Consider the following 27,301-nt stretch of genomic DNA (forward strand, 5'->3'; position numbering starts at 1 on the left):
GAACACTAGACAAACTAACAAAATAACAAACCGACCATGACGCTATAAACACAAGTGCTGAAATGCAACTACACGTAGACAATAACCCACAAAACCAAAATGGAAAATGGCAACCTAAATAGGATCCCCAATCAGAGACAACGATAAACAGCTGCCTCTGATTGGGAACCAATTCAGGCCACCATACACCTACATTACCTAGACATACAAAAAACCCATAGATATACAAAAACCCTAGACAGGATAAAAACACACATACCCACCCTCGTCACACCCTGACCTGACAAAAAATAAAACATAAAACATAGATAAAACATGACAGTCACATCCACCACCTGACCCCTTTAGGATCTATTCTTTACATCTACAGTATGAGGAGACCCAATACCACTCTTAGCACTCATCCTCTGAGCCAATTGAAAGTCTGTTTTAGGGGCCAATGGGCAATGTTTATGTGTAATGGAGTGATTCATTTACATTAAGTAAGTCAATTGCAACCTAACAACCTAATTCAGTAGTAATAAACAATAAGTCTGTATCTTTTTGGAAGACAAAAACGACTGCTATAAAACACCTGGGTCCCATTGATCATAGATTGACGGACGTCTATAAGAGATCAATACATACTAATAACTTGTGTCTGTTTCCCATTGTGTTCAACCTGGGCAGATGGATACATCATACAGGAGGCCGTCTGAGGCCTGCAGCTGCCCACAGCCACTCCGCCTCCCTCTATAATTCTAAGTGCTGGGGAGTAATGGGATGAGAGCAGTGGGGTAATTGTGCTCCTTGGGGAAATTTTGGGGAAATTAGTGGGAATTTGAGGGGTGGTGCTTAACCTTAATTGTAGCAGTGAAACGTCTGTTTCCTCTGGAGGGTTTTAGAATATGCAACCGCTCCTCTCCCAAGTCTGTCATCGAGGGGTGAGTGTTTTTTTGAAGGACATGGAGAACTCAACCTCTGAACATATGCATAATGATCATAACATACACATAAATGCATGTGCATAAGGAGGCATACAGGGACAACAGATGTTGTAACTCACCAGGAAGTCCTCTTCACAGTAGACCTTGCCGTTGACGTTGTAGAAAGCTTTCCCTCTCAGCCTCCTCCCTGAAGAAGAGAAGTAAGTGTGTGAGCTGGGGTATAGAAGTGTTCCTGTATCAGACCCTGTCAAAGTGAAGACTGTAAAAATGTTGCTATGTGATTTTACCCAACCCGTAGGCTATAAGAAAGTTAATACATCAAGGAAATAGTGTTTCCAGCCTTTTGAGCAATGCTGAAATGCTCCAGGGGTTCTCCTGATGATATTTGAAATGCATTATCCAAAACTGCATTGCTGAGAATAAACAGTAATGGGAGTTGACTTTTTGCCTCCTACTCCCCTGACTCCTCTCTGTTCCATTAAAGCCACAACGATAACAGATGTCAACAGGAAACACCAGTGACTAAAGCAGATGATAGTAGCATAATGTAGGTTTACTCGTTTGAGGTCCACACTACTGTTGCAATACCCTGGTCATCCATTGATCCCCATGGGACTCCTTCTACTTAGAACCAGCAAACAATCAATACAGCCCCACCATCCAGACCAGGCCCAAGCAGCTTTACAAACTCCCGTTCCTCCTCACCCCTCCTCGCCACTACCCCTGCCATTGTGTACAGCTCACACACACACCACCACAGCCCAAATACAGGAGCCTGAGCAAAGGATTTCCCCATGTCTGGTATAGGCAGGGCCATACTAACAGTCAGTCCCTCCCCAAAGTCACCATTTTGGGGCTCCATGAGCACAGTAGCAGTAAATTCTACAGGATAAAAGGAAAGATCTCCTCACTGCTCACTCCCACTGGCCCTGGCCTTTGTGCCCCCTGCGATGCTGCTCTTAATGCATGCCCATTCAAATGCACTAAATGGCAGCAGCAGTCTCTTCTCTTTCTGGCAGCGCAGTGACTTCAGCCTGGCAGACAGAGCGCATGGAGCTCATAAATCTGCAGGATTAGTCAGATTTAATTGCCGTCCTGAGCTGCCATTGATTGTATGGGTGTCCTGGCTTGGGAAAGACATGTCCCCCTTTTTACACCCAAATGTATGCAATCACTGTATTTCACACACAGTGTCACATTGCTGGGAGATAGCAATACATTAACACCCACATAAATGGCTATAGCAGCCGAAGAATGCTGTTCACGCAATAGGTGAGACTTAAGCCTGAAAGCGAGGAACTATTAGCATTTAGAGTTGGAGGCTGGACGAGAGAGAAAAAACATATTTCCTGTTGAATACAGAGGAGGAGCTCTTTTAATTCATAGTGACTAAACGTATAAAAACCATTACATTCAAATCAACAACCCACCAGTGAGCCAGAGCTGGCGCATGTTGCTGTGTGTCTGTCTGGTGACCTTTGCTCTGGCGAGTGCATCTGGAAGGTGAAACACAAAGCCCTCGGCGCTCGCTGACTGTGGTGCTCTGCTAAGGGAGCGGGCCGCCTGAGCAAACGGGGACATTCTTTCTGCCTGAGGTCACTAGTTGGTCCCATTCAACCCTCCTCCACCACCCTCCCTCCCTCGTTCCCTCATGGAGAGGGGGAGGGCTCCCTGCCTCCCTCTAGCCTTTGTCACAGGAGAGGAAAGTGCTGGGCTGGCTGCAGTGGGCTGGGGCTCAGGGCTCCTCTCCTCTTCTCCTCAGCTCACAGCCCCTGAGCACGGTGGGACATGTGGCATTTTCCATGGAGTTCAGGACCAAATGGCTCCCTGATTGGGATTTTACACTCAAGATACTGTACATAGTCTTTACAGCTCCAACATAGGTTTCCCATGACTCAGTGCTGCGTTTCATAGACATGCACATAAAGGGCCGTGCATCTTGAAATAATGGGAGCGATTCTCTCAGCAAGATATTTAACCCTTCAGAAATCATTTTAAACAATTCAACGGAAATTCCACAAATGAATCACGTAAATCAAATCAAATCAAATTTATTTATATAGCCCTTCGTACATCAGCTGATATCTCAAAGTGCTGTACAGAAACCCAGCCTAAAACCCCAAACAGCAAACAATGCAGGTGTAAAAGCACGGCAAAAGGCTTGGATATATAAGTAGTACATTCTATAAGAATTGCAAATACATTTACAAGCAACGTTTAAAACACAACGCACTGGTCAAATAAAATCATTCTCAGAGGAAAAATAAAATCCTTAGTGAGTCATACTCCAGCAATCAAAGTCTTGTGATCATGTGGTCAGTGTGGTAGATTGTGGACCAGTCATGGATGCCTGGTGGCGGTACTGTAGCACTGCTGACTGCCACTCCTGGTGCCAACCAGCCTGGCATCTGGACATGTCATTGGACCTGTGTCATCCCTCCAACCCCATTGAGACAACAACCTCACATCACAATGACCTCACGTTACAGTGATTTCATCCCTCACTGATCTTAAATTCCTAAAACCACAACAGTGTGATGCAGGCTGGGTTTAGTTTGGGCTCGGCTGTGGAGCTCCAGTCCTCACTGGCCCCTCTGCTGTTTAAGTGGTATGTTATTGTGCCCTGTGAGGTGCAGAGTCCGCAAACTGACAGTGGTTAGGTTACTCACTGTTAAGACTCTCTCCCTCGAGATCCAGGACTAGCCACAGTAGTTCACTACACAAGGTCATTAGTTGGCCTGGCCATGATAATTCCAACATATGGTTTATAAAATCCCTATGCTACTATGTTGACTTTTAATTACCTGGCTGTTGGCCACAGGAAACTTTTTTTTAAACTATAGTTGCTAAGCCAAGACAAGAATGTGAATAATGTCCTAAATTACCATCTCTTTTAAATTCAACTGTACCCAAATCCCCATATGTTCAGTATCTACATATTCTTCCTGTAGGAGGGAAACATCAAGCATGTTGTACTTTCTCAGGTTCCACCCCACCCACTCTCCTCCCTCTCCTCCGTTCTCCTCCCTCTCCTCTCCTCTCTCCTCTCAGAACAAGTGGGCCTTTATCACCTGCAGGCAGGCAGCGGGGATCTGAGGGGGAGGAGGCAGAGAGGGAGAGGCGGAGGGAGGGCCTGCCCACTACTGTGGTAAGTAAAATAAGGATGCTGGAGGTAGTGACTCACTCAGATTGCTCGGGACTTTAGACAGGAATGTTTCGATCCCGGCAACGTGAGCATGTGCTGACCTGCTGCTGTTTCAAAATTGTTTTTAAGTAAGTCTCTCTTTAAAGAGAACAGCCAAGTTAAGACAGCAACAGAGCCACAAGCACATCTCTCAAATAGAAAACCCAGAAGCTACGAAATCCCCCAGTCTCTCTAATATCATTAAGAGCTAGGATAAGGTGAAAGCACCAATTTGCAAGTCGCTCTGGATAAGAGCGTCTGCTAAATTACTTAAATGTAAATAAAACCTTGACCCACTCAGTCTCTCTTAGAAACTACCCCACAACTAAATCACAGCGAAAGTCATGATCAAGTAGTCGAACCATCGCCAAAGGCAGCATGGTTTACACCACCAAGCTGTTGTACATCATTTAAAACCTTGGCCAGATCCCACAATTTACACTCAGATGAGGGAGTAGCATAGAAATAGAATGACTAGATTATATTTATATGGGAAGTAGCCAGGCTAACTCTACTTACTTCAGCCAGCCACAATTCCCCAACCAGAACCCCATAGCAGACAGCACAACATTGAGCTGTGTACCCTGTGCCAGCCAGCCAGCCAGGTGCAGCTGGTGAGTGACTGAGGAAACCACAATGCATCATAAACAGGTTTCAGAAATACAAGGCCCCTGGCTGTTTTCTCCTGGCTGGTGTGAGAGGCACAAGCAGGATGTGTTACAGTAACACAGATGTAACTAGTTAATCACTAGTGTGCCCCATTAAAGGCATGGATACATGTGAGCAAGCAGACAAAAGGCATGTGGAAGGAGGAAGTGGGTGGTGATCCAGTCAGGAGCTGGGCGTCAACACCAGTACAGGAAATAAACAGGTCACAGAGGTATGTCTTATGACTGTATAGTTGAGACTAGTAAAGTAATGAGGAGGTGTGTGTGGGTATGTTTGGGTGGGTAGGGGAGGGGGGTTGAGTGTGTGCGTGGTGTGTGAGCGTGTAATTACTCACGCACACATTTCTGTGTGTGTGTGTGTGTGTGTGTGTGCGTTTATCGGTCTGTGTGCTCTTATCTGTGTGTGTGTTTATGTGTGTGTTTGCTCAGAGCCCATGCCAGGCCGGCCCCCTCTGATAAGCAGGCCTGGTACACTTTGTGACTGTCTGATTGAGGTCCTCATGGGAAGGCCGGCTGAAGTGGAGGGGGTAGTTTGCATTCCTGGCCATTTCATGAAAAAAGGGTGCAACCATAGGAGCAAGCCAAGAGGAGGGCTCAATTATGCATGGTTAAACAAAGCCCAAGGCTACCAGCCAGCAATGTCTCAGAGAACTGAACTCTCTCTGCTATGGAGCTCCTGAATCTTACAGAGTAACGTTTGTGGACTTTTAGTCAAAAAGTAAAACAAAAACAGTTTGTCAACAAATAAGTTGATACATCATTAGGTGTGTTTAGAGATCTGCAGGCACTTTAAAACTAAACTTCTCAGAGGGGTTGAAAACACTCTAAAAAGCAAACATTCCCATTCATAAGAGACCCAATAATACATCACAGAGTTTACGTTAGGAATAAACCATCGCAAGAGTCAAGATGGGCCTGTTATCATCTATATACAGAGACCACTAGAATAAGAAGGGGAAGACTTGCTTCACTTCTGGATAGATTTCACCAAACTAATTTAAATTCTGAATAACAGAGAAGTATAGATTCTATTTTTCTGTACTGTTTAAACCATTATAGATGGGCAATAATGTCTGACCAATATAAACAGACTTACAGTATATCTCTCTGGTCTGACTCAAGTACACTTTTCAAAGCAGGTCAAAAGAAATCTGTAGAGAAACCTCGGGATTAGAGACACTGCCCCTCATTCTTCAACCACACAATACACCTGAAAGTATATGTATTCAATTACATGTCAATTATATGCATTTCTTCCAAAGCCAAGGGATCAGCATCCATGTACTTCAGTGCATGAATGAAAGCAACCTTGCTCCAAACTCTCTCCAGCATCACCCTCGTCTCCACTTGAAACTAGAGAGGACAATTGGAGTCAGGTGACAGGACAGCCCTACACACACATATACACACATACACACAACATGCATAAACACATTTTTTTCAGGTTGACTGCAGATTCAACAGCCGTCTCTACAACCCACTCGTTCCATAATATCATCCGTGTTCCTGTCTAAATAGAGAATAGAGCATTCTGCTGATAACTCCCAAAGACACTCTCGCAACCAACATCAATGTTGTGCTAAGAAATGAAAATACAGGACATCTGTGATGCCAGCCAATGATGCAGCTGCTGAGTAGGAGTAGAGGACAGAGGGATATATACACCTACCACAGGAGCAACAGGTGAAGCAGTTGGTATGGTACAGATTCCCCATGGCCTGACAGGCTTGGCTGGCTCCATACACACCTTTCCCACACTTGATACAGATACCTGGAGGAGGGAATAGACACAGGTTAATAGGGGGCAGCATTTTCACTTTTGGATAAATAGCGTGCCCAATTTCAACTCCCTGCTACTCATGCCAAGAATATAAGATATGCATATTATTAGTAGATTTGGATAGAAAAGACGCTGAAGTTTCTAAAACTGTTTGAATCATGTCTGTGAGTATAGCAGAACTTATGTAGCAGGCAAAACCCCGAGGACTAACCATTCAGATTTTTTTTTTTTAGGTCACTGTCTGTTCAATGAGTTCTCATTGGGAAACTATATTTCTTAGGCACTTGTTTGCAGTTCCTACCGCTTCCACTGAATGTCACCACCAACCCTGGTTGAGGTTATTCCTTTGTGCAATGAAGAAGTACGGTCATCATGAAACAGGGTAACATTATGTGTACTGTTTGAGAGTTGCGCAAGACTTGAAAAGTAGTGTTGGTTTGTGATCCTCCTGTATTGAAAACAGATAGACCCGTCTTCAATTTGATCGATTATTAACGTTTAAAAATACCTAAAGTTGTATTAAAAAGTAGTTTGAAATGTTTTGGCAAAGTTACAGGTAACTTTTGAAATATTTTGTAGTGATGTTGCGCAAATTGGAAACAGTTTTTTTTCTGGATTAAACGTGCCAAATAAATAGACATTTTGGTTATATATCGAAGGAATTAATCGAACAAAAGGACCATTTGTGATGTTTGTGGGACATATTGGAGTGCCAACAAAAGAAACTCGTCAAAGGTAAGGCATGATTTATATTTTATTTCTGCGTTTTGTGTTGCGCCTGTAGGGTTGAAATATGCTACTCCTTCTTTGTTTACTGTTGTGCTATCATCAGATAATAGCTTCTTATGCTTTTGCCGAAAAGCCTTTTTGAAATCTGACATGTTGGCTTGATTCACAATGAGTGTAGCTTTAATTTGGTATCGTACATGCGTGATTTAACGAAAGTTTGAATTTTATAGCATTTTTTATTTTTTATTTGGCGCTCTGCATATTTCCTGGCAATTGGCCAGGTGAGACATTTGCGTCCCTCCTATCCCAGAGAGGTTTAACATCTGTTGACATAATCATCATGATTTTACATTGACATTTTAGTCATTAGGCAGAGCGACTTACAGGAACAATTAGGGTTAAATGCGACCACTGACCTGCAAACACAAGACAATGTAGAGGAAAAAAGGTGAATTACCCACAGGTGTGGACTAGACACTTTCATCTACGTGGTTCTTTTTAGGTTAATAGTAAACCCTTACTAAGGAAGGCACCCAGCCGGTGACAACTATTTGGACATAGCATTGGACTAATGATTCCCCTGCTTTCCTCTCACGCACAAGATGGCCTCTGCCGGGGTCACATTCCACAGTGAGCGCAGGGTCAAAGCCTGGGTGGGGTGAGTCCAGGGTCACCACGCCTACAGGACACAACATCTCTACAGGGGGCTGACTTCCCCCCCACCACCACCTTCCTCCCATGATGACAGTAATGAAGAAAGAGTGTCATCATCTAGTCCTCTCTCTACCAATTTATTCTGACAGTATTTCAAGGCAACGATACTTTCTAGAGCCAGGCCAATTTAAAATATGTGCTGGACACTGCTATAGAAGCAGGTTGTCTCTTTTTGACAGGTCTTAACCCCTTAGACTGGTGGGAATTGGCCTATATGGACAGGGCTAAATCTGTTCTTACAGAAAAAAAGATGAAAACGCATAATCATGGTAGCAATTAAAAGGGAACAGTTGGGAGGCTATGGGAAAATTATTAGACTAAAGATGAGATCCCTTCACAATCTAAAATTGCATTTTTGTCCCCCCCAGTTTTATTATTGGAATAAGATACAAAACGAGGCAACTGTGTGACGTTAGCTAATGTTTCATCCCCTCTTGACTGAGGTGAATGAAAAAGCTATGCTAGTGAGTAGCTACCACAGCCAGGCCAGCTCTAGCCTCTAGTTATCTGTCAGATAGTAATAATAGCCACCTCATATCACTATCTAACAGCAATTGTACGTATAGAAATGTTTTGTAGCCTTTGTTTGTCACGTTTAAAAATGAACTTGACGAGCTTTTACCAGTTGATGTACCGTCGGAGAGAAAGCTGGCCAAAAGTTGGATTACATTTGCTATTATTTTTTCCTCAAACAAACTAGACCTGAATCAAACAATGAAACCATCAGCCAAACAATTGAAGATTGATATTCTGACGTTTTGCCAGTGCAATGTGAGTTGTATTAGTCAGTTTGTCAGCGTAACGCTATTGATCTGTCAGTTTCCCAAGCTAATTCTCGATTTTTCACACTGACACAGTAATAAACAGCTCTAAAGTTACAGGCTTCACTGTTATGGTGCACAGTAGAGGTCTGTGTGGGACTGATCTTTATCATCTCGCTCCTGCCCACACCTGCTGGCTTTCTGTCCGGCTCCAACCCGCTACCGCAAGAACTGATCCCAAACCCAACCGCAGCCCCGCAATGTTATTTTAGGCATATGTGACACAGCTCACTTGCCAGCCATGGTCCCAGCAATTTTGCGCCCGATAGGAAATATCAAATGCACAACATAAGAAACTTTAGAAATAGGTTAAATTACCAGAGATTCTCAAATGGCCCTTACATTGTATTACCTGGCTATATCAGTCAATATCTTAAATGTAGTTTGAAGACAGCAGAGTTGGAGAGACTTGTACTTTCTCTTGAGCTATTTTTATAGTCTACCTTTTAGGACTGGGAAGATTTTCAGACTGAGAAATATGGTTTTCAAATATTTAGACCTATCTCTAGGCAATGTAGTAAACTATAGCCTAATCATAGGCCTATTTAGGAAGTACATTTCCTTGGAAAGATGACTGCCCCATGCTACTCTATTTAATTGAGACCACACGTGCACCAGAGCTCGCAGGTATGGCTACTGAAGTGGAAGCAGCAAGAATGATGACAGCAACACTTGCTATGTTTTGCATAGTTCTATAGGATATAGCTTACCTTTCAGGAAGACGATTTACAGGCAGAGACAAATAAATGGGTAATCATTTTCAAAGATGATTACATTTATTCATTGCACTTCGACTCACTTCTTTTCATTATCAATATTTATTTCCATATTTAAGTTGATTTCATATTCGTTAACTGCCACGTGATTCATCACCCATGGAGGAAGCCTACTCTATTTCAATGAGACCACACACACTAGGCACACTTGAACTCTCACACCCAACTAGGTCAAGTCTACTGAAGTTGAAGCTGCGTGTGAATAATGCAAAAAAATATGTGCTTTCAATACAATAGGTAGGCTAACGCATACCACGCAGAAAGAGGACTGTATCAAAATCATCTGTGGGACAACAAAAATATTTTCATCCCAAAGTCGTCTGTCTGACTGCCTGCTCCCGCCTGCAGCGTGAAAAATGCTGGCCGCGCCACCCTGATCTCTGTGGGGACCCGCAGATCCCACATGCATCCCGCAGGGTATCAGATGGTGAAAGACCAGTCTATGGAGATCAGGTGAATTTTGCAGTAGATTCAGTGAATGACACAAAGTTCCATCTTGAATTGATGGGTAGACCTACAGTAGCTACAGGACAGCGGTTTAAAGCTACAGTCTGGGATCTGGGAATAATTGTCATGCCCTGACCTTAGAGATCCTTTTAATTCTCTATTTGGTTAGGTCAGGGTGTGACTAGGGTGGACAATCTATGTTTTCTATTTCTTTGTTGGCCTGGTATGGTTCCCAATCCGAGGCACTTGTCTATTGTTGTTTCTGATTGGGGATCATATTTAGGCAGCCTTTTCCCACCTGTTGTTTGTGGGATCTTGATTTTGTGTAGCTGCCTGTGAGCAGCCCAGAACGTCACGTTTCCTTCTGTATTGTTTTTGGTGAGTTGCATATTTATTAAACATTTGGAACTCTAAGTACGCTGCGCCTTGGTCTATTCATTCAGACGATCGTGACAATAATGGTTATTTAAATTATTGAACCATTGACTTTATTCTTGGATAATATAATGAATAAATGTACACCAAGGTCATTCTTTCTCATGCCTCATTTTAGGAGGATTAGATGGTGACAGGGGTCTCAGCAGGGTCAGGCAGACAGGGAAGACAAGTCTGGGTCAGAGGTAAGGTGAATTCTTGCAGATACAACACTTTATTCATGAGCGGTGCTCAAGTTCAGAATGGTTGTCAGTTAAAACCCATACAGAGACCCTGAGCTCTGACGTCATGTATAGCATATTACTGTACAGCCACTCCGTTACAATTCAGGTGCTTATCAGAATGGCTTTGAATTCAAATCAAATTCTATTCAAATTCTGCTTCCTGTGGGGTGTGGTCAATTCAAATTCATTGTTTGAATTTAATTAAATTCCGAATTGACCCCATCCCTGCTTTTTACATCTATGACATCAGAGTGCGAATTATACCGTGACATCCTTGGGAGCCTTGTGCACGCAATTAAAAAAAAAAATTGGCCTAACAGTAAAGACAAAATGCATTACATTTTAATGTGGCATGAACACACCCAGTAATGATGTTTAAATCTGATTTTCAAACAAATCACTTCAAAAAGTAGACTAACTGTGGCAGCGTAGGTTCGTTCACTCTAAAATAATTCCAGCATCCAAACAGTGCACTGTGCACAGGTCATTTTCATGAAAGGAAAGAGACATCGGTTAAAAACACCATAGTGACATTCAGCAATTGTCATTAGGCCTACTACAGTGGTGTGTATTCATGGATGCCAATGAAAGCCATACTTAAAGAGTATGACAGGCGCTGTTTTGCTCGCTTGGATGCTTTCTCCGGTGAGATTGATGCATCTTGCTGTTGGCGCGCATCTCGTCAAATTATAAATATTTAACGACCCTCCCAAAGGTGAACTTTTGTTGCCTTTAGAGGAGCTCATGTTTCATTCATCCTTCGTAATTTGCACTCTGTATAAAATTGTAAAAAATGAAGGACTACGGTACCTCAATGCTATCCAAAGGTTAGGCCTACATGTTTTCCTTTCAACAAGAGTCATTCAGCTGGACCAAAGTCAAATATTGGCATTTCCTATTGCAATTTAAACTTGTGACACTGCTCCTGCACTCAGAAAAGATAAGAGGACAAATTAGGGCTATTCTCTCTGATAAGAATAAATAGCCAAACTATGAATCATCTTAATCACAACAGCTTGGCCAAAATAAATATATAGAACAGCCATGGGCAAGAACATAAAATATTACTGTCCAGATTTGGTAGATCCCATATTACCTCTATATTCCCTTTAAGGAGAGAGGCAGAAGACTGCGAAGTGTAGTTATGTAAAATCCTAAAAGTGAACATGAAAAAGATACCAGTGGGGTCGAAATATTGTATGTTTTGTGTGTCTCAATAAACTACTGTGGGAGTTGAAGACTTTTTAAAATGTGTATCTGTCCAGCACCTGAACTAGTTAGATTTACTAAAAGTGAACAAGATATCAGATTGGAGTGTTCCATGGTGTTTCTGAAGATTCCAGATCTTGAACCACAAGCACTCTGACAATGTTAACATTCACACTGTATTCGGATAATAGCTCATAGGTCTTATTTTGCTTATATTTATTCATCTCTTGTTTGTTCTTCTTTTGTTCTTATTTGTGTATTAGTATTTACTGTTTATTGCACTGCTGGAGCTAGGAACAAAAACATTTTGCTGCACCAGATTTAACATCTGCAATCTGTGTAGGAGACAAATAAACTTTGATTTGATTTATTCAGGACAAGCTGTTTACATGCACCTTTGATTCCCCACCCACGAGTATCCCTGTATCCATAAATAAACAGAATATTGCTCATTTAGCCAAAAGTTTGTACCCCTCATTTAGATATTTTTCTGCTTATAATTTCCGACATTAGGAAGGCTATTCGTTAGTCAACTTTGTTAGTCTATAATTATATACACGCAGCTTCTATTCTGTCATTCCTTGATGCTCTAGAACACTAAAAAAATAATTGCTCACCAGAATGATGTCATACATCGATAGAATGAACGCTTTATCAACAATCTAGTTGACATCGCTAGCGTTCTCTTTCATTTCTGCTTCTCTCGCGGAGCAAAGACATTTATGGACCGGGGAGTTTGTTGACCAGTTTTAAGGAAATTAAAAGCTGTGAAAACAATCCTACATGATTCCGACAGTAATTCATTTCACCTTGGAAGCATATTTGTTATGGTTGAAAGTGACATTTTGCCAGCTTTTATGTCGCAGAAAGAAATTGCATGTTTCAGCTGCACAACAGGTACCTAAGCGTGCATTCGTATTTTCTCAAGATTAAAGAAAACAATTATATTTCTGTTCCAGAGACAAAATGAACATTTGGTCTATCATTTCACTGCAAGAAACAAGTAATTCTGCATGAGTTAATATTATAATAGGCTACTTGTGAGGACTACAGTCAGTGTCCAGACTTCAATTACTATCCCAACTTGTCCCATCTGAACTTCAAAGCTGATTCTATGTGAAACTGAGTCTGCGCAGACCGTTTAAACAACAGTAAATGGGATAAGATGTTTACATGCCACAGTATCCCGTCTAAGATTAGCATACCCCAGGCATCTTATCTGGGTTTCTTAAAACCAGGATAGGAGCTTATTTGGGTTATTGTAAACGGATATGATGTTTATATGAGTCAACTCAAAAACAGGGATATTGGTGTGCATGTAGGGCTGCAGGTAGCCTAGCGGTCACAGCATTGGGCCAGTAACCTTCAGCAAGGTTCTTAACCGTACTACTATGTGTATGTGACAATAAAACATACAGTCTCTCTCTCTCTCTCCCTCTCATATATACAGTGGGGAAAAAAGTATTTAGTCAGCCACCAATTGTGCAAGTTCTCCCACGTAAAAAGATGAGAGAGGCCTATAATTTTCATCATAGGTACGTACACTTCAACTATGACAGACAAAATGAGGGAAAAAGATCCAGAAAATCACATTGTAGGATTTTTAATGAATTTATTTGCAAATTATGGTGGAAAATAAGTATTTGGTCACCTACAAACAAGCAAGATTTCTGGCTCTCACAGACCTGTAATTTGTTCTTTAAGAGGCTCCTCTGTCCTCCACTCATTACCTGTATTAATGGCACCTGTTTGAACTTGTTATCAGTATAAAAGACACCTGTCCACAACCTCAAACAGTCACACTCCAAACTCCACTATGGCCAAGACCAAAGAGCTGTCAAAGGACACCAGGAACAAAATTGTAGACCTGCACCAGGCTGGGAAGACTGAATCTGCAATAGATAAGCAGCTAGGTTTGAAGAAATCAACTGTGGGAGCAATTATTAGGAAATGGAAGACATATAAGACCACTGGCTTCCAACACTCTACTCAGCAAGCTGGATGCAGTCTATCACAGTGCCATCCGTTTTGTCACTAAAGCACTAAAGCACCTTATACCACCCACCACTGCGACTTGTATGCTCTAGTCGGCTGGCCCTCGCTACATATTCGTCGCCAGACCCACTGGCTCCAGGTCATCTACAAGTCCATGCTAGGTAAAGCTCCGCCTTATCTCAGTTCACTGGTCACGATGGCAACACCCATCCGTAGCACGCGCTCCAGCAGGTGTATCTCATTGATCATCCCTAAAGCCAACACCTCATTCGGCGGCCTTTCGTTCCAGTACTCTGCTGCCTGTGACTGGAACGAATTGCAAAAATCGCTGAAGTTGGAGACTTTTATCTCCCTCACCAACTTCAAACATCAGCTATCTGAGCAGCTAACCGTTCGCTGCAGCTGTACATAGTCTATTGGTAAATAGCCCACCCATTTTCACCTACCTCATCCCCATACTGTTTTATTTATTTACTTTTCTGCTCTTTTGCACACCAATATCTCTACCTGTACATGACCATCTGATCATTTATCACTCCAGTGTTAATCTGCAAAATTGTAATTATTCGCCTACCTCATGCCTTTTGCACACATTGTATATAGACTCCCCCCCTTTTTTTCTACTGTGTTATTGACTTGTTAATTGTTTACTCCATGTGTAACTCTGTGTTGTCTGTTCACACTGCTATGCTTTATCTTGGCCAGGTCGCAGTTGCAAATGAGAACTTGTTCTCAACTAGCCTACCTGGTTAAATAAAGGTGAAATAAAAAACTTTTAAAAAACTGATAATCTCTCTCGATCTGGGGCTCCACGCAAGATCTCACCCCATGGGGTCAAAATAATCACAAGAACGGTGAGCAAAAATCCCAGAGCCACACGGGGGAACCTAGTGAATGACCTACAGAGAGCTGGGACTAAAGTAACAAAGCTACGCCGCCAGGGACTCAAATCCTGCAGTGCCAGACGTGTCCCCCTGCTTAAGCCAGTACATGTCCAGGCCCGTCTGAAGTTTGCTAGAGAGCATTTGGATGATCCAGAAGAAGATTGGGAGAATGTCATATGGTCAGATCAAACCAAAATATAACTTTTTGGTAAAAACTCAACTTGTCGTGTTTGGAGGACAAAGAATGCTGAGTTGCATCCAAAGAACACCATACCTACTGTGAAGCATGGGGGTGGAAACATCATGCTTTGGGGCTGTTTCTCTGCAAAGGGACCAGGACGACTGATCTGTGTAAAGGAAAGAATGAATGGGGCCATGTATCGTGAGCTTTTGAGTGAAACCCTCTTTCCATCAGCAAGGGCATTGAAGATGAAACGTGGCTGGGTCTTTCAGCATGACAATGATCCCAAACACACCGCCCAGGCAACGAAGGAGTGGCTTCGTAAGAAGCATTTCAAGGTCCTGGAGTGGCCTAGCCAGTCTCCAGATCTCAACCCCAAAGAAAATCTTTGGAGGGAGTTGAAAGTCCGTGTTGCCCAGCAACAGCCCCAAAACATCACTGCTCAAGATCTGCATGGAGGAATGGGCCAAAATACCAGCAACAGTGTGTGAAAACCTTGTGAAGACTTACAGAAAACGTTTGTCCTCTGTCATTGCCAACAAAGGGTATATAACAAAGTATTGAGATAAACTTTTGTTATTGACCAAATACTTATTTTCCACCATAATTTTCTGGATTTTTTTTTCTTCTCATTCATAGTTGAAGTGTACCTATGATGAAAATTACAGGTCTCTCTCATCTTTTTAAGTTGGAGAACTTGCCCAATTGGTGGCTGACTAAATACTTTTTTGCCCCACTGTACATATATATATAATGTAAACGTGGTCATTGATTATAATCTGCATTGCCTCAGTTGACAGCAGTTAGACTCTCTTGATTACGCCAAGGCTGCTGGTCGATCTGTACTACCTCCAAACTCCAAGCCCAGCATACTACTCTAGTCTGGTCTGGTCTGCTATTGTCCCTGTATCTCACTGCTAATGGTCTTTAAATACTCCCCCACTGTTCCAGAACATCCAGGAATATTTCTGAACATGTTTTAGTTTTTCCCATAATTGGGGCATTGGCATCGAACAATTCCATGAACAGTGTGGACAAACTGTTGGCTGCCATACAATTTAAACACATGAATCTGCACTGATAATGGCAGGTCCTGAAAATGTAATGGCACCTCTATTATACCATCTGTACCACACTTGCACCTCTTCTGCTCTGCTTTGAAAAGATGGCTGTTCCTAGGAGATACAGGCTGGAGAAATGTGAAGCTAGCAGTGACAAGTCTTCACAAGGTTTACAAGGCAAAGGCTATCTGTGGTCTCTGATCTCGAAGTGTCTGAACTTTGAGTGCAAGGCCCAAGTGCTCCCAGGGAGTAGAGCTGAAATGTGTTATAGTGAGGTGGTTGATTTTTGGAGGGAATGTGGACTCCCACCACTTGACGATATCTCTGCTAAGCAGGTCATTATCACCCCCCCCCACACACACACAGTTTATTGTGCATTCTACAGACCAAGGTCTCCTCCAGCTATCTCAGTCACATTCTGCTGCATTCCAGACTCATGCACTTGCCTGAAGCCTCCTCTGTCTACTACGGTATCTGACTACGAGACAGATAGCGGTGCTGAGATGTTTACAGGGGAATATGCTGACAATGAGGTAGGATAGAGCAACATTTGTTGAGCTGATATCGTCTGAATACTCATAGGAGCAACTGCCCCAATCCTGTCCTCTCTCTCTGCCTTTGTTTATTTTCCACTATACTTTATTTCCACTGAAGTTTAAGGCTTTGCTTATTTCCACTGTACTTCTATAGTACAATCCTGCTGGAGCTTCAGTCAGAATTGTAAACAAAACAATGGACCATGTCCATGTGCACACCGCCAGGTACATGTCCATGTGCACACCTCCAGGTACATGTCCATGTGCACACCGTCAGGTACATGTCCATGTGCACACCGCCAGGTACATGTCCATGTGCACACCTCCAGGTACATGTCCATGTGCACACCGCCAGGTACATGTCCATGTGCACACCGCCAGGTACATGTCCATGTGCACACCTCCAGGTCCATGTGCACACCGCCAGGTACATGTCCATGTGCACACCTCCAGGTACATGTCCATGTGCACACCGCCAGGTACATGTCCATGTGCAGACCTCCAGGTACATGTCCATGTGCACACCTCCAGGTACATGTCTATGTGCAGACCTCCAGGTACATGTCCATGTGCACACCGCCAGGTACATGTCCATGTGCAGACCTCCAGGTACATGTCCATGTGCACACCGCCAGGTACATGTCCATGTGCAGACCTCCAGGTACATGTCCATGTGCACACCTCCAGGTACATGTCCATGTGCACACCGCCAGGTACATGTCCATGTGCACACCGCCAGGTACATGTCCATGTGCACACCTCCAGGTCCATGTGCACACCGCCAGGTACATGTCCATGTGCACACCTCCAGGTACATGTCCATGTGCAGACCTCCAGGTACATGTCCATGTGCACACCTCCAGGTACATGTCCATGTGCACACCGCCAGGTACATGTCCATGTGCAGACCTCCAGGTACATGTCCATGTGCACACCTCCAGGTACATGTCCATGTGCACACCGCCAGGTACATGTCCATGTGCACACCGCCAGGTACATGTCCATGTGCACACCTCCAGGTCCATGTGCACACCGCCAGGTACATGTCCATGTGCACACCTCCAGGTACATGTCCATGTGCAGACCTCCAGGTACATGTCCATGTGCACACCTCCAGGTACATGTACATGTGCACACCACCAGGTACAAGAAAAACTGAACAGAATAGGGAACTTGCTACAAGCTAAGGAAAAGTTAATGGTATTTTGAGCCAAGTTGACTTGAGATGATTTCCCATAAATGTTGCTGTTAAGCCTAAAAGGCCCTATAAAACAGATGTGGACAGTGTTTACATGACTGAAGGGACTAGGGAGTGGGTTAGGGAGAGAGAGGGACTGAGCAGGAAAAGTCTAATTTGTTGTTCATTTAAAGCAGATCACCAAGTGTCTGGTGCCTCCACCGTGGGTACATTATGTCCAGTGTGCTCAGGACAGGACAACACCACTGGACACATCTGGAGAAGAAAGATAATTGCCCTTCATCGTCAGTAGCACACTCAGTGATGCTGCCCATAACTCAGAGAGTTCCACACCTTTGGGGACCAGGGGTGTAGTGCTGCCGGAGCATGAAGGAGTGGCGCTCCCTCTATTTTTTCAATTTGAAAATACACGCAGATGGTAAAACTATTTCTGGAAGATAAATTCGGATAAATTCAAAATAAATTATACTTAATCACCACAAAAATTCCATGAAAAACAATAGAATGACAAACCAAATAAATATGTATAGCAGCCTAGAGGTAGGAAAATGGTGGTTTGTTCCCTTCCATCTCTCTAGTGGTGAGAATGATAAAGACCTATAAGCTGTGTGTGTGCACTAAAGCATCCGCCAACTCCTGGACAGTCTGTGGTGCAACGTGGCGTTGGTGGATGGAGCGAGACATGATGTCCCAGATGTGCTCAATTGGATTCAGGACTGGGGAAAGGGCGGGCCAGTCCATAGCATCAATGCCTTCCTCTTGCAGGAACTGCTGACACACTCCCGCCACATGAGGTCTAGCATTGTCTTGCATTAGGAGGAACCCAGGGCCAACCACACACTAGCATATGGTCTCACAATGGGTCTGAGGATCTCATCTCGGTACCTAATGGCAGTCAGGCTACCTCTGGCGAGCACATGGAGGGCTGTGTGGCCCCCCAAAGAAATGCCACCCCACACCATGACTGACCCACCGCCAAACCGGTCATGCAGGAGGATGTTGCAGGCAGCAGAACGTTCTCCACTGCGTCTCCAGACTCTGTCACGTCTGTCACATGTGCTCAGTGTGAACCTGCTTTCATTTGTGAAGAGCACAGGGCGCCAGTGGCGAATTTGCCAATCTTGGTGTTCTCTGGCAAATGCCAAATGTCCTGCACGGTGTTGGGCTGTAAGCACAACCCCCACCTGTGGACGTCGGGCCCTCATACCATCCTCATGGAGTCTGTTTCTGACCGTTTGAGCAGACACATGCACATTTGTGGCCTGCTGGAGGTCATTTTGCAGGGCTCTGGCAGTGCTCCTCCTGCTCCTCCTTGCACAAAGGCGGAGGTAGCGGTCCTGCTGCTGGGTTGTTGCCCTCCTACGGCCTCCTCCACATCTCCTGATGTACTGGCCTGTCTCCTGGTAGCGCCTCCATGCTCTGGACACTACGCTGACGGACACAGCAAACCTTCTTGCCACAGCTCGCATTGATGTGCCATCCTGGATGAGCTGCACTATCTGAGCCACTTGTGTGGGTTGTAGACTCCGTCTCATGCTACCACTAGAGTGAAAGCACCGCCAGCATTCAAAAGTGACCAAAACATCAGCCAGGAAGCATGGGAACTGAGAAGTGGTCTGTGGTCACCACCTGCAGAACCACTCCTTTATTGTGGGTGTCTTGCTAATTGCCTATAATTTCCACCTGTTGTCTATTCCATTTGCACAACAGCATGTGACATTTATTGTCAATCAGTGTAGCTTCCTAAGTGGACAGTTTGATTTCACAGAAGTGTGATTGACTTGGAGTTACATTGTGTTGTTTCAGTGTTCCCTTTATTTTTTTGAGCAGTGTATTTGTTTTACATTAGGCTATAACCAAATAGCTATACCACGTAGTATTCTTCCTGAACTGGCCAAATGGAGGAGCTATCCTTCAGCACCACAAGTTGGTTTAACTACTTTAAGATCATGGCATTTTCCTTTCAACACTACGAAGAGCACTCCAGTTGCTTAAAATTAAATCTCATCAAGATCTTTTGCCAACACCGAATAGTCATACTCATCACTTATTACTATTATTACAAATAGAAGACTATCACTTCACACAACGATCCTCATTTAGTAAAGTTAGAACAAAGCTGAATCCATGTCTAGCAATTTCACATAACAAAACTAAATATTATAGCATAGTAAGCCTACAATGTTATTGTTACACCAAAAACACCTCCTCATTTCTAATGACATTTTAGGATGGTTATCTGAAGCTGAATAGTCCAAAAGAAATCCACATGTGCCAACTCAGCAGCGCACGCCACTAGGCAGGACATACCCTTTGATTGAAACAAAGGCTAATTGTTTGTTATCACAATCTACACTAATTCGCTCATAAAACAGTAGGCTAATAGTTTGTTAACACAATCTACTCTAATTGGCTCATAAAACAGTAGGCTAATAGTTTGTTATCACAATCTACTCTAATTGGCTCATAAAACAGTAGGCTAATAGTTTGTTGTAACAATCTACTATAATTGGCTCATAAAACAGTAGAATAATAGTTTGTTATCACAATCTACTCTAATTGGCTCATAAAACAGTAGAATAATAGTTTGTTGTAACAATCTACTATAATTGGCTCATAAAACAGTAGAATAATAGTTTGTTGTAACAATCTACTCTAATTGGCTCATAAAACAGTAGAATAATAGTTTGTTATCACAATCTACTCTAATTGGCTCATAAAACAGTAGGCTAATAGTTTGTTGTAACAATCTACTATAATTGGCTCATAAAACAGTAGGCTAATAGTTTGTTGTAACAATCTACTCTAATTGGCTCATAAAACAGTAGAATAATAGTTTGTTATCACAATCTACTCTAATTGGCTCATAAAACAGTAGGCTAATAGTTTGTTATCACAATCTACTCTAATTGGCTCATAAAACAGTAGGCTAATTGTTTGTTATCACAATCTACTCTAATTGGCTCATAAAACAGTAGGCTAATAGTTTGTTATCACAATCTACTCTAATTGGCTCATAAAACAGTAGGCTAATTGTTTGTTATCACAATCTACTCTAATTGGCTCATAAAACAGTAGAATAATAGTTTGTTGTAACAATCTACTATAATTGGCTCATAAAACAGTAGGCTAATAGTTTGTTGTAACAATCTACTATAATTGGCTCATAAAACAGTAGAATAATAGTTTGCTATCACAATCTACTCTAATTGGCTCATAAAACAGTAGGCTAATAGTTTGTTGTAACAATCTACTCTAATTGGCTCATAAAACAGTAGGCTAATAGTTTGCTATCACAATTTACTCTAATTGGCTCATAAAACAGTAGGCTAATAGTTTGTTATCACAATCTACTCTAATTGGCTCATAAAACAGTAGGCTAATTGTTTGTTATCACAATCTACTCTAATTGGCTCATAAAACAGTAGGCTAATAGTTTGTTATCACAATCTACTCTAATTGGCTCATAAAACAGTAGGCTAATAGTTTGCTATCACAATTTACTCTAATTGGCTCATAAAACAGTAGGCTAATAGTTTGTTATCACAATCTACTCTAATTGGCTCATAAAACAGTAGGCTAATAGTTTGTTATCACAATCTACTCTAATTGGCTCATAAAACAGTAGGCTAATAGTTTGCTATCACAATCTACTCTAATTGGCTCATAAAACAGTAGGCTAATAGTTTGCTATCACAATTTACTCTAATTGGCTCATAAAACAGTAGGCTAATAGTTTGTTATCACAATCTACTCTAATTGGCTCATAAAACAGTAGGCTAATAGTTTGCTATCACAATCTACTCTAATTGGCTCATAAAATAGTAGGCTAATTCAAAAAGCTCTAATACCATATTCCCATGAAACTGATTGAGATCAAACAAATGATTAGCATGGAGATGCAGTTTGGACGTTTCAGCTGCAAAATGTGAAGAATAAACATTCATTGATGGACAGTGATGATGGCCTATATGAAATGAGGTAGCCTATGCCTAACTTTGGTTTGAGAGCATTAAAAATATAACATTTTATTTGGACCATATGGTTAGGCAAAGGCAGATGTTGCAATTGTAGAATGCATTTTATGCATATTCTATAATGATAGGCTATTCAATTGGCTACATCTGTCGGTACAAACTTTGATTGAGTAAATAATGATGTAATTTACATTTATATTTTGGCGCTCCCTCACCTACAAATAGCAGTACACCACTGTTGGGGACATGTGAAATACACTATTAGGCTACATAAGCAAGAATGGAACTAATAAGAAATAGTAACATTCAATTTGTTTGTGTACTTGAAATCATTGTGTTGATGTACCTGCAATGTTTGTCCCACACCTAGATGTTAGAGAAATGGCATGAAACTGGAAATGAGGCAGAAACTCTGTCTGAAAATCTCTCCCAATATTTAAGTGATTATGCTGTGTTCTGTTGTTGTTCAGGCAGGCCAGGGACAGTGTGTTCTCTCTACTCATGGTCTATTGTTGGAAGGGTAATGGCAGCACTCTAAACACTTCCCATATTCATGTTAGGGAGCTAAAATACTCACACTTCACTAATGAGAGTGAATTTGTGATTAAGCTAATGCATCATGAACATGTATCATTAATGTGAGCTATGTTCACGTATCAACTGACACAAGAGTTACCAATGGCCCTAAAACATTTAGCTGCCTATTTGTTTTGTGTATTCATAAGTGTATTTGTCAAAAGAGCAATTGTATCTGCTCCTCTGCTCCATTTAGCTCTAAGCCATACATTGTAGCTCAGACTGCCCTCCAGAGCGGCTGCAGCGAGAGTTGAGAGTTGGGGTGACTGACACCACCACCAACACAGTAAAAGTTGACCAAACCCTTTCTGAGTCAACCATGTAGCATTACTATACCGTCATTATTATTCTGAGCAGGTGATCAGACTTGACCCCCGACCGCCATGTCTGGCCTGCGAGCCAAGATCGTGTGCCAAGTGTCTGGTGCTGCCCGACTCCCCACTGGCTGGTTAATGAAGGGCTTCGTGGGGGGGTCTGGGCGGGGGCGAGCCGGGGGCGGGGCAGCTCTGCTCTGGAGGCCTCAATGCTGGTCTGTCCCGGGCCAGCTGTTGATTCACAGCTCCTTCGCCACCACAACAAACAGAGGCCACACAGGGGCCTGCAGTGAGGCAGAGCACAGAGCAGAGCAACGCAGTGTGACAGCACAGACCTCAAAGCCCGGGCGATCAATTTCTCCACTGTCGCCATGGAAACAGAGCTGGCTCTCTCTCTCTTGGCCCAGCGTACTGTGAGGGGCTTCTGTCTGCTACATTCTACAGCTCTCACCTGCTCCTCTGTGACAAATGAACAGCCGTCTCCGCGTCACTCTGAGCCAGCCAGTGTACTGGAGGAAAACAAAATCAAACCACTGTTCTGTTCTCAGACTGCAGCCATTTGTCCATCAGCACATTCAAAAGGTGGATAGATTCTCCCTACTTTTCCTGTGGGAGGGGAGAGTTTACACCTTCAAAAACAATGATTTCAAGTCTCAGGGAGGGAATATGTTGCAAAAAGTTTCAGCTCAGCACACTCATGGAGAAAAAAGGAACAAAAAAAATCTATCTTATGGAATGCACAGAGAGAAACGGCAGAGAGAAGTCTTCCAGAGAATGCCCACTGCAGTGTCCGACTTGCCGGGCGTTTTCACCAAACAGCAAGACCACTGAATCACTGAAGGGTATCTACTCGCTCCCTGGGACAGAACAGAAGGTTCCATTCAGCCCCACTCAGCGCTGTGTAAACGTTAGCTCTGCCAAAACAGAAATGTGTATTTCCCTGCAAAAGCCACTCTTATCTGCCACAGAGGGAGTCGTTGTTGGCATTATGGAATACATGTTAGTTGTTAAGGTTGCAACCAGCCACTAGATGAGATGACAACAAAGCTCAGTGAAGCTAGGCTGAAGTCATGTTCAACGGCCCCTTTTAACTACAGCATGACGATTAAACAGACAAACGTTACAAGCTCCACAACTACACTGGAATAGTAAACAATGGATTTACTTAGCACTACAAAATAGCTGCTTTGTAGTAACATGAGTAACAACAATTAATAACACCTGACTTTTTACACATAAGAAAATCCCTGTTATGTCAATAGGTAATGTAGTTAGGCTGTTATTACTATGTTCTTATACTATTGTTATTACACTTGCTGTGCAAGGTACGGAGATGATGATCAGGACTGTGATTTTATAATGAAAAGGATCCCCAGTAACTCTCTGGACAGAATCCCCCCACCCCCCACCTCACCTCACAAAACACCCAAGGACTTGAGGCAAAGGGCTACCTCAGGTGTGACCAGCCAGTTCTGATTGATCAGTGGCAGGGCTGCTGTGGCCAAGCCACAACACTGTTTGACCAATCAGCCCGGCTCCATGGACAAAATGGGCCTGATCACTCAGTTAATGCTCCAGTTAGCCTAACGCCGCCTCAGCCTCCCATGATACCAAACACACCAAATATTATGACAACACAAAATGTAATGTGAAGATAATATTCTTAAACTTTAAAAATGTATGTTTAGTTTTTGCACTGCGCTCTAAGAGGTTAAAGCCCATGCTTCAAATGAACTAAAATTATCTTCAGTGTAAACACATTATCAAAGGGAAAATATTTATTAGGTAAATCAACTAGAACCAGTGATGAGATGTTTGTGTCAAGCAATAAAATTAGGTGTTATAATTGAAAATGTTTCCAAATCTCCATGGCCTGACCTGTGTTGTGCCAATGAACATGTGCTCAGCTATAATGAGGTTAGTGACCCAGCTGAAGATGAAGTAACCCAGTGAAGCCCATCAATTGACTTATCTTTCACACATGTATGGACCACAGGGCACCAGAGTTCAAGTTCATAACCATGAGGGTTATTATCAGACCACCAAACACATGGAACGTGGAGGATGTAGTCTGGCCCTTTTACATTTTTACCTGACTAATTCATTTGACTTTGTGTAAGAATAGCCTAATTCTGACCTCTTATTGAGACATGTTTAGGGAGCTGTCATAAGTTTACAAGTAGTCTAAAAAAAAAAAATACCAAGATCAATCAAAATATTGTTTCATTTCATTTTTCGTTTTTCTATTTTAAAGCTTTATTCTCACTTCATTGCACTCTCATACTGTTCCTTATAATCAACAGTGTTCATAGGAGGAGTTACACTTACCAAAGTATTCTTTTTTCATGTGCATTTCTAACTCCTTCTCCAGCTCCAAGGTGAGTGCTTCCAGACTCCTTTCTGCTTGGCTTGGGCCACTTTCCCGGCATGGGGTCACCTGGTAAGGTAGTTTAAACTTCTGCCCTGAGGCTGGAGTTTTCGTATGGAGCCCATAAGAAGAAGATGGTGATCCAGCGGTCACCTCTGTGTTCATCCCTGCCTGGGTTGACTGTTGTGGTGCATGCTGTGGCAGGGCCTCTGGCATCCCAGAGAGCGCTTGGAGATGGATACGACTATGAACACCGTTGGTATCGCCACAATCTTGTGTTAGTATGTCCTCCTGCAAACCAGTCCCCAGCATTGAGGACCTGGGTGAAGGCAGTTGGAGATCTGGGTAGGTGCTCATAGATCCCCTGGAGCTCTGGGAACTTCTGGAACTGTGACTGGAGATACTGGACCGGGGACTAACGACGCAGTTAGCTATTGTCCCGGGTCTTGCGCACCCGTCCTGGCTGCAGATGCTTGACCGGGGACTGGCCACCGGTATGCCATGCAAAACTGCACCCTCCAGATCATGGTTCTCCACAGGCATGTAACGCGAATCTGAATAGCTAGAGCGTGGACTGGTGGTACAAGAATACTGGCTCGCTGTGCTGGACCTGGGGCTGATGTGCCTTTGGTCGTAGCCCATACTGATGCCGCTGGTGCGGTTACTGCTGGGCTTACTACAGCATTCATAGCTGTTCAGACTGGCCCTTGGGCTGGAATGTTTACTTGTGTCGCTGGCTGTACTTGCATAGCTAGACCGGGGGCTGAGGGCACTGCTCCCTTCACAGTGTACCAGACTGGACCTGGGACTCGTATACTTGTCTTGCCCGGGTACCACCAGACTCGTGCGCGGGCTACTGATGCTCGACCTAGGGCTTGCATGTTTGCTTTGCTCCTGGGAGGAGAGGGAGGATACGAAACTGGACCGCGGGCTGGTTGCATTGTATCTGCCGTCGTGGTTGGTGGTAACACATATACTGTTGCATCTGTTGCCAGGCGAAGGTACTGGCTTGTTCAAAACCACTCCATCGTACGCGCTACCAGTGCTGTACCTATGCCCCAGCACCTCCAAGGAGTACCTCCTGTGTCGCTCGGACGCGCCGCTATAACACGGCAAAGCAATTTCGGATTTGGTGCAATAGCTATCTTCATTAGGATAAACTATGTCTCTTTGAGGGGTGCAATAATCCACAGGAACGGCTCTATTGTCATTCACGGGGCGCACGGGAGCCGCAGTGTACACTTTATTCCCAGTCATGTAATTCTCAACGGTGTGTGTCTGTTGCTGAGGCACAGAGTTGCCATTCATTGTCGTACTTTTCTGCTCGGGTATCGTTGGAGACGAAAAATCCAAATCGGGGTTGATAACCATGTCCCTCCTTAAACTGTACATTCCATCCTTGTATGCTTCATATAAGGAAAGGTCCTCCATTAATTTACTCGCCCGGAGTCCCAAATCTTCCTCATAGTGATCCATGGTTTGCTCCGGAGGCGACGAACAAGTTCAGAGAAAAAGCGCACTAGTCCACAAACCGACTACCGAGTGAGAGATAGCAGTAATTGCATTTCACTTGGAAATCATAACAAAACGCAGGCTCAATCCAGGCGTCGTCGCCTGTTTGCTGAACAGCCAGTGTGCTTGGAAATCTCGGAGCGTTGCATGATCTTTTTCTTCGAAAACATAAACCCTTATCACAAAGTTTCAACGTCAGGATACGTTTGTCAACTTCAGTTTTTGTTAAATTGAAAGATCTTTACAGTCAATGGCGCGCTGCGCGGAGGAATTTTCCCTTGTCAAGTTTTTCTCCAGTTTTCCAAAAGAGCCTCACATTTAAATTTGAGGTCGAGAAAATATTGCAATGCACCACTAACAGCCACATCTTACATATTAAAAGAGACAGAGTGCGCCAAAACCCATTTTAAACACAATTTAGCGCAGGGGACTCGTTTTTGGAGAAGGAATGCGAGGAAGTGGACGGGGTGCACTCCGCCTCTCTGGAATGTGGTTAATGCTGGAGCGAAACAATGATTGCTACCAACTCAGCAAGGGGGTGCCTAAATTTGAAAAAAGAATACTCCCTAGAGTACGGCTGTATTCATCTCAGCCTTAAAAAAAACTGCACAAAGGACCAGTCTCACCTGGCCCAACTTCCTTTGCCCTTTTCGGTTTCGGGACAGAAACAGCTTCACTGTTTTTAGAATGGATGGTTTCTAGAGCATGCTGGACACGTATCAAAGTTTAAGTGCTGGACACAATGTATCGTAGTTTAGATGCCGAATGCAGGGAAGGCTTCTCTTC

The 27,301-nt window shown here is 43.3% G+C and overlaps 1 protein-coding gene across 1 annotated transcript in view; it reads right to left on the minus strand.

The window, feature by feature from the left end:
- wtip (WT1 interacting protein) overlaps positions 1–27,006 on the minus strand; it is a 37,848-nt gene extending 10,842 nt beyond the window's left edge. Inside the window, exons 1-3 of the mRNA XM_065013173.1 lie at positions 24,964–27,006; positions 6,448–6,549; positions 1,046–1,113 (exon numbers count right to left, since the gene is read on the minus strand). Coding sequence (XP_064869245.1) covers positions 1,046–1,113; positions 6,448–6,549; positions 24,964–26,479 — 1,686 coding nt within the window. The 5' untranslated portion in view covers positions 26,480–27,006. The remainder of the gene's footprint in view (positions 1–1,045; positions 1,114–6,447; positions 6,550–24,963) is intronic.
- Between the last annotated feature and the right edge of the window lie 295 nt (positions 27,007–27,301).

Source organism: Oncorhynchus nerka, linkage group LG28 (assembly GCF_034236695.1).
Source record: "Oncorhynchus nerka isolate Pitt River linkage group LG28, Oner_Uvic_2.0, whole genome shotgun sequence".
NCBI classification, from domain to species: Eukaryota; Metazoa; Chordata; class Actinopteri; order Salmoniformes; family Salmonidae; genus Oncorhynchus; species Oncorhynchus nerka.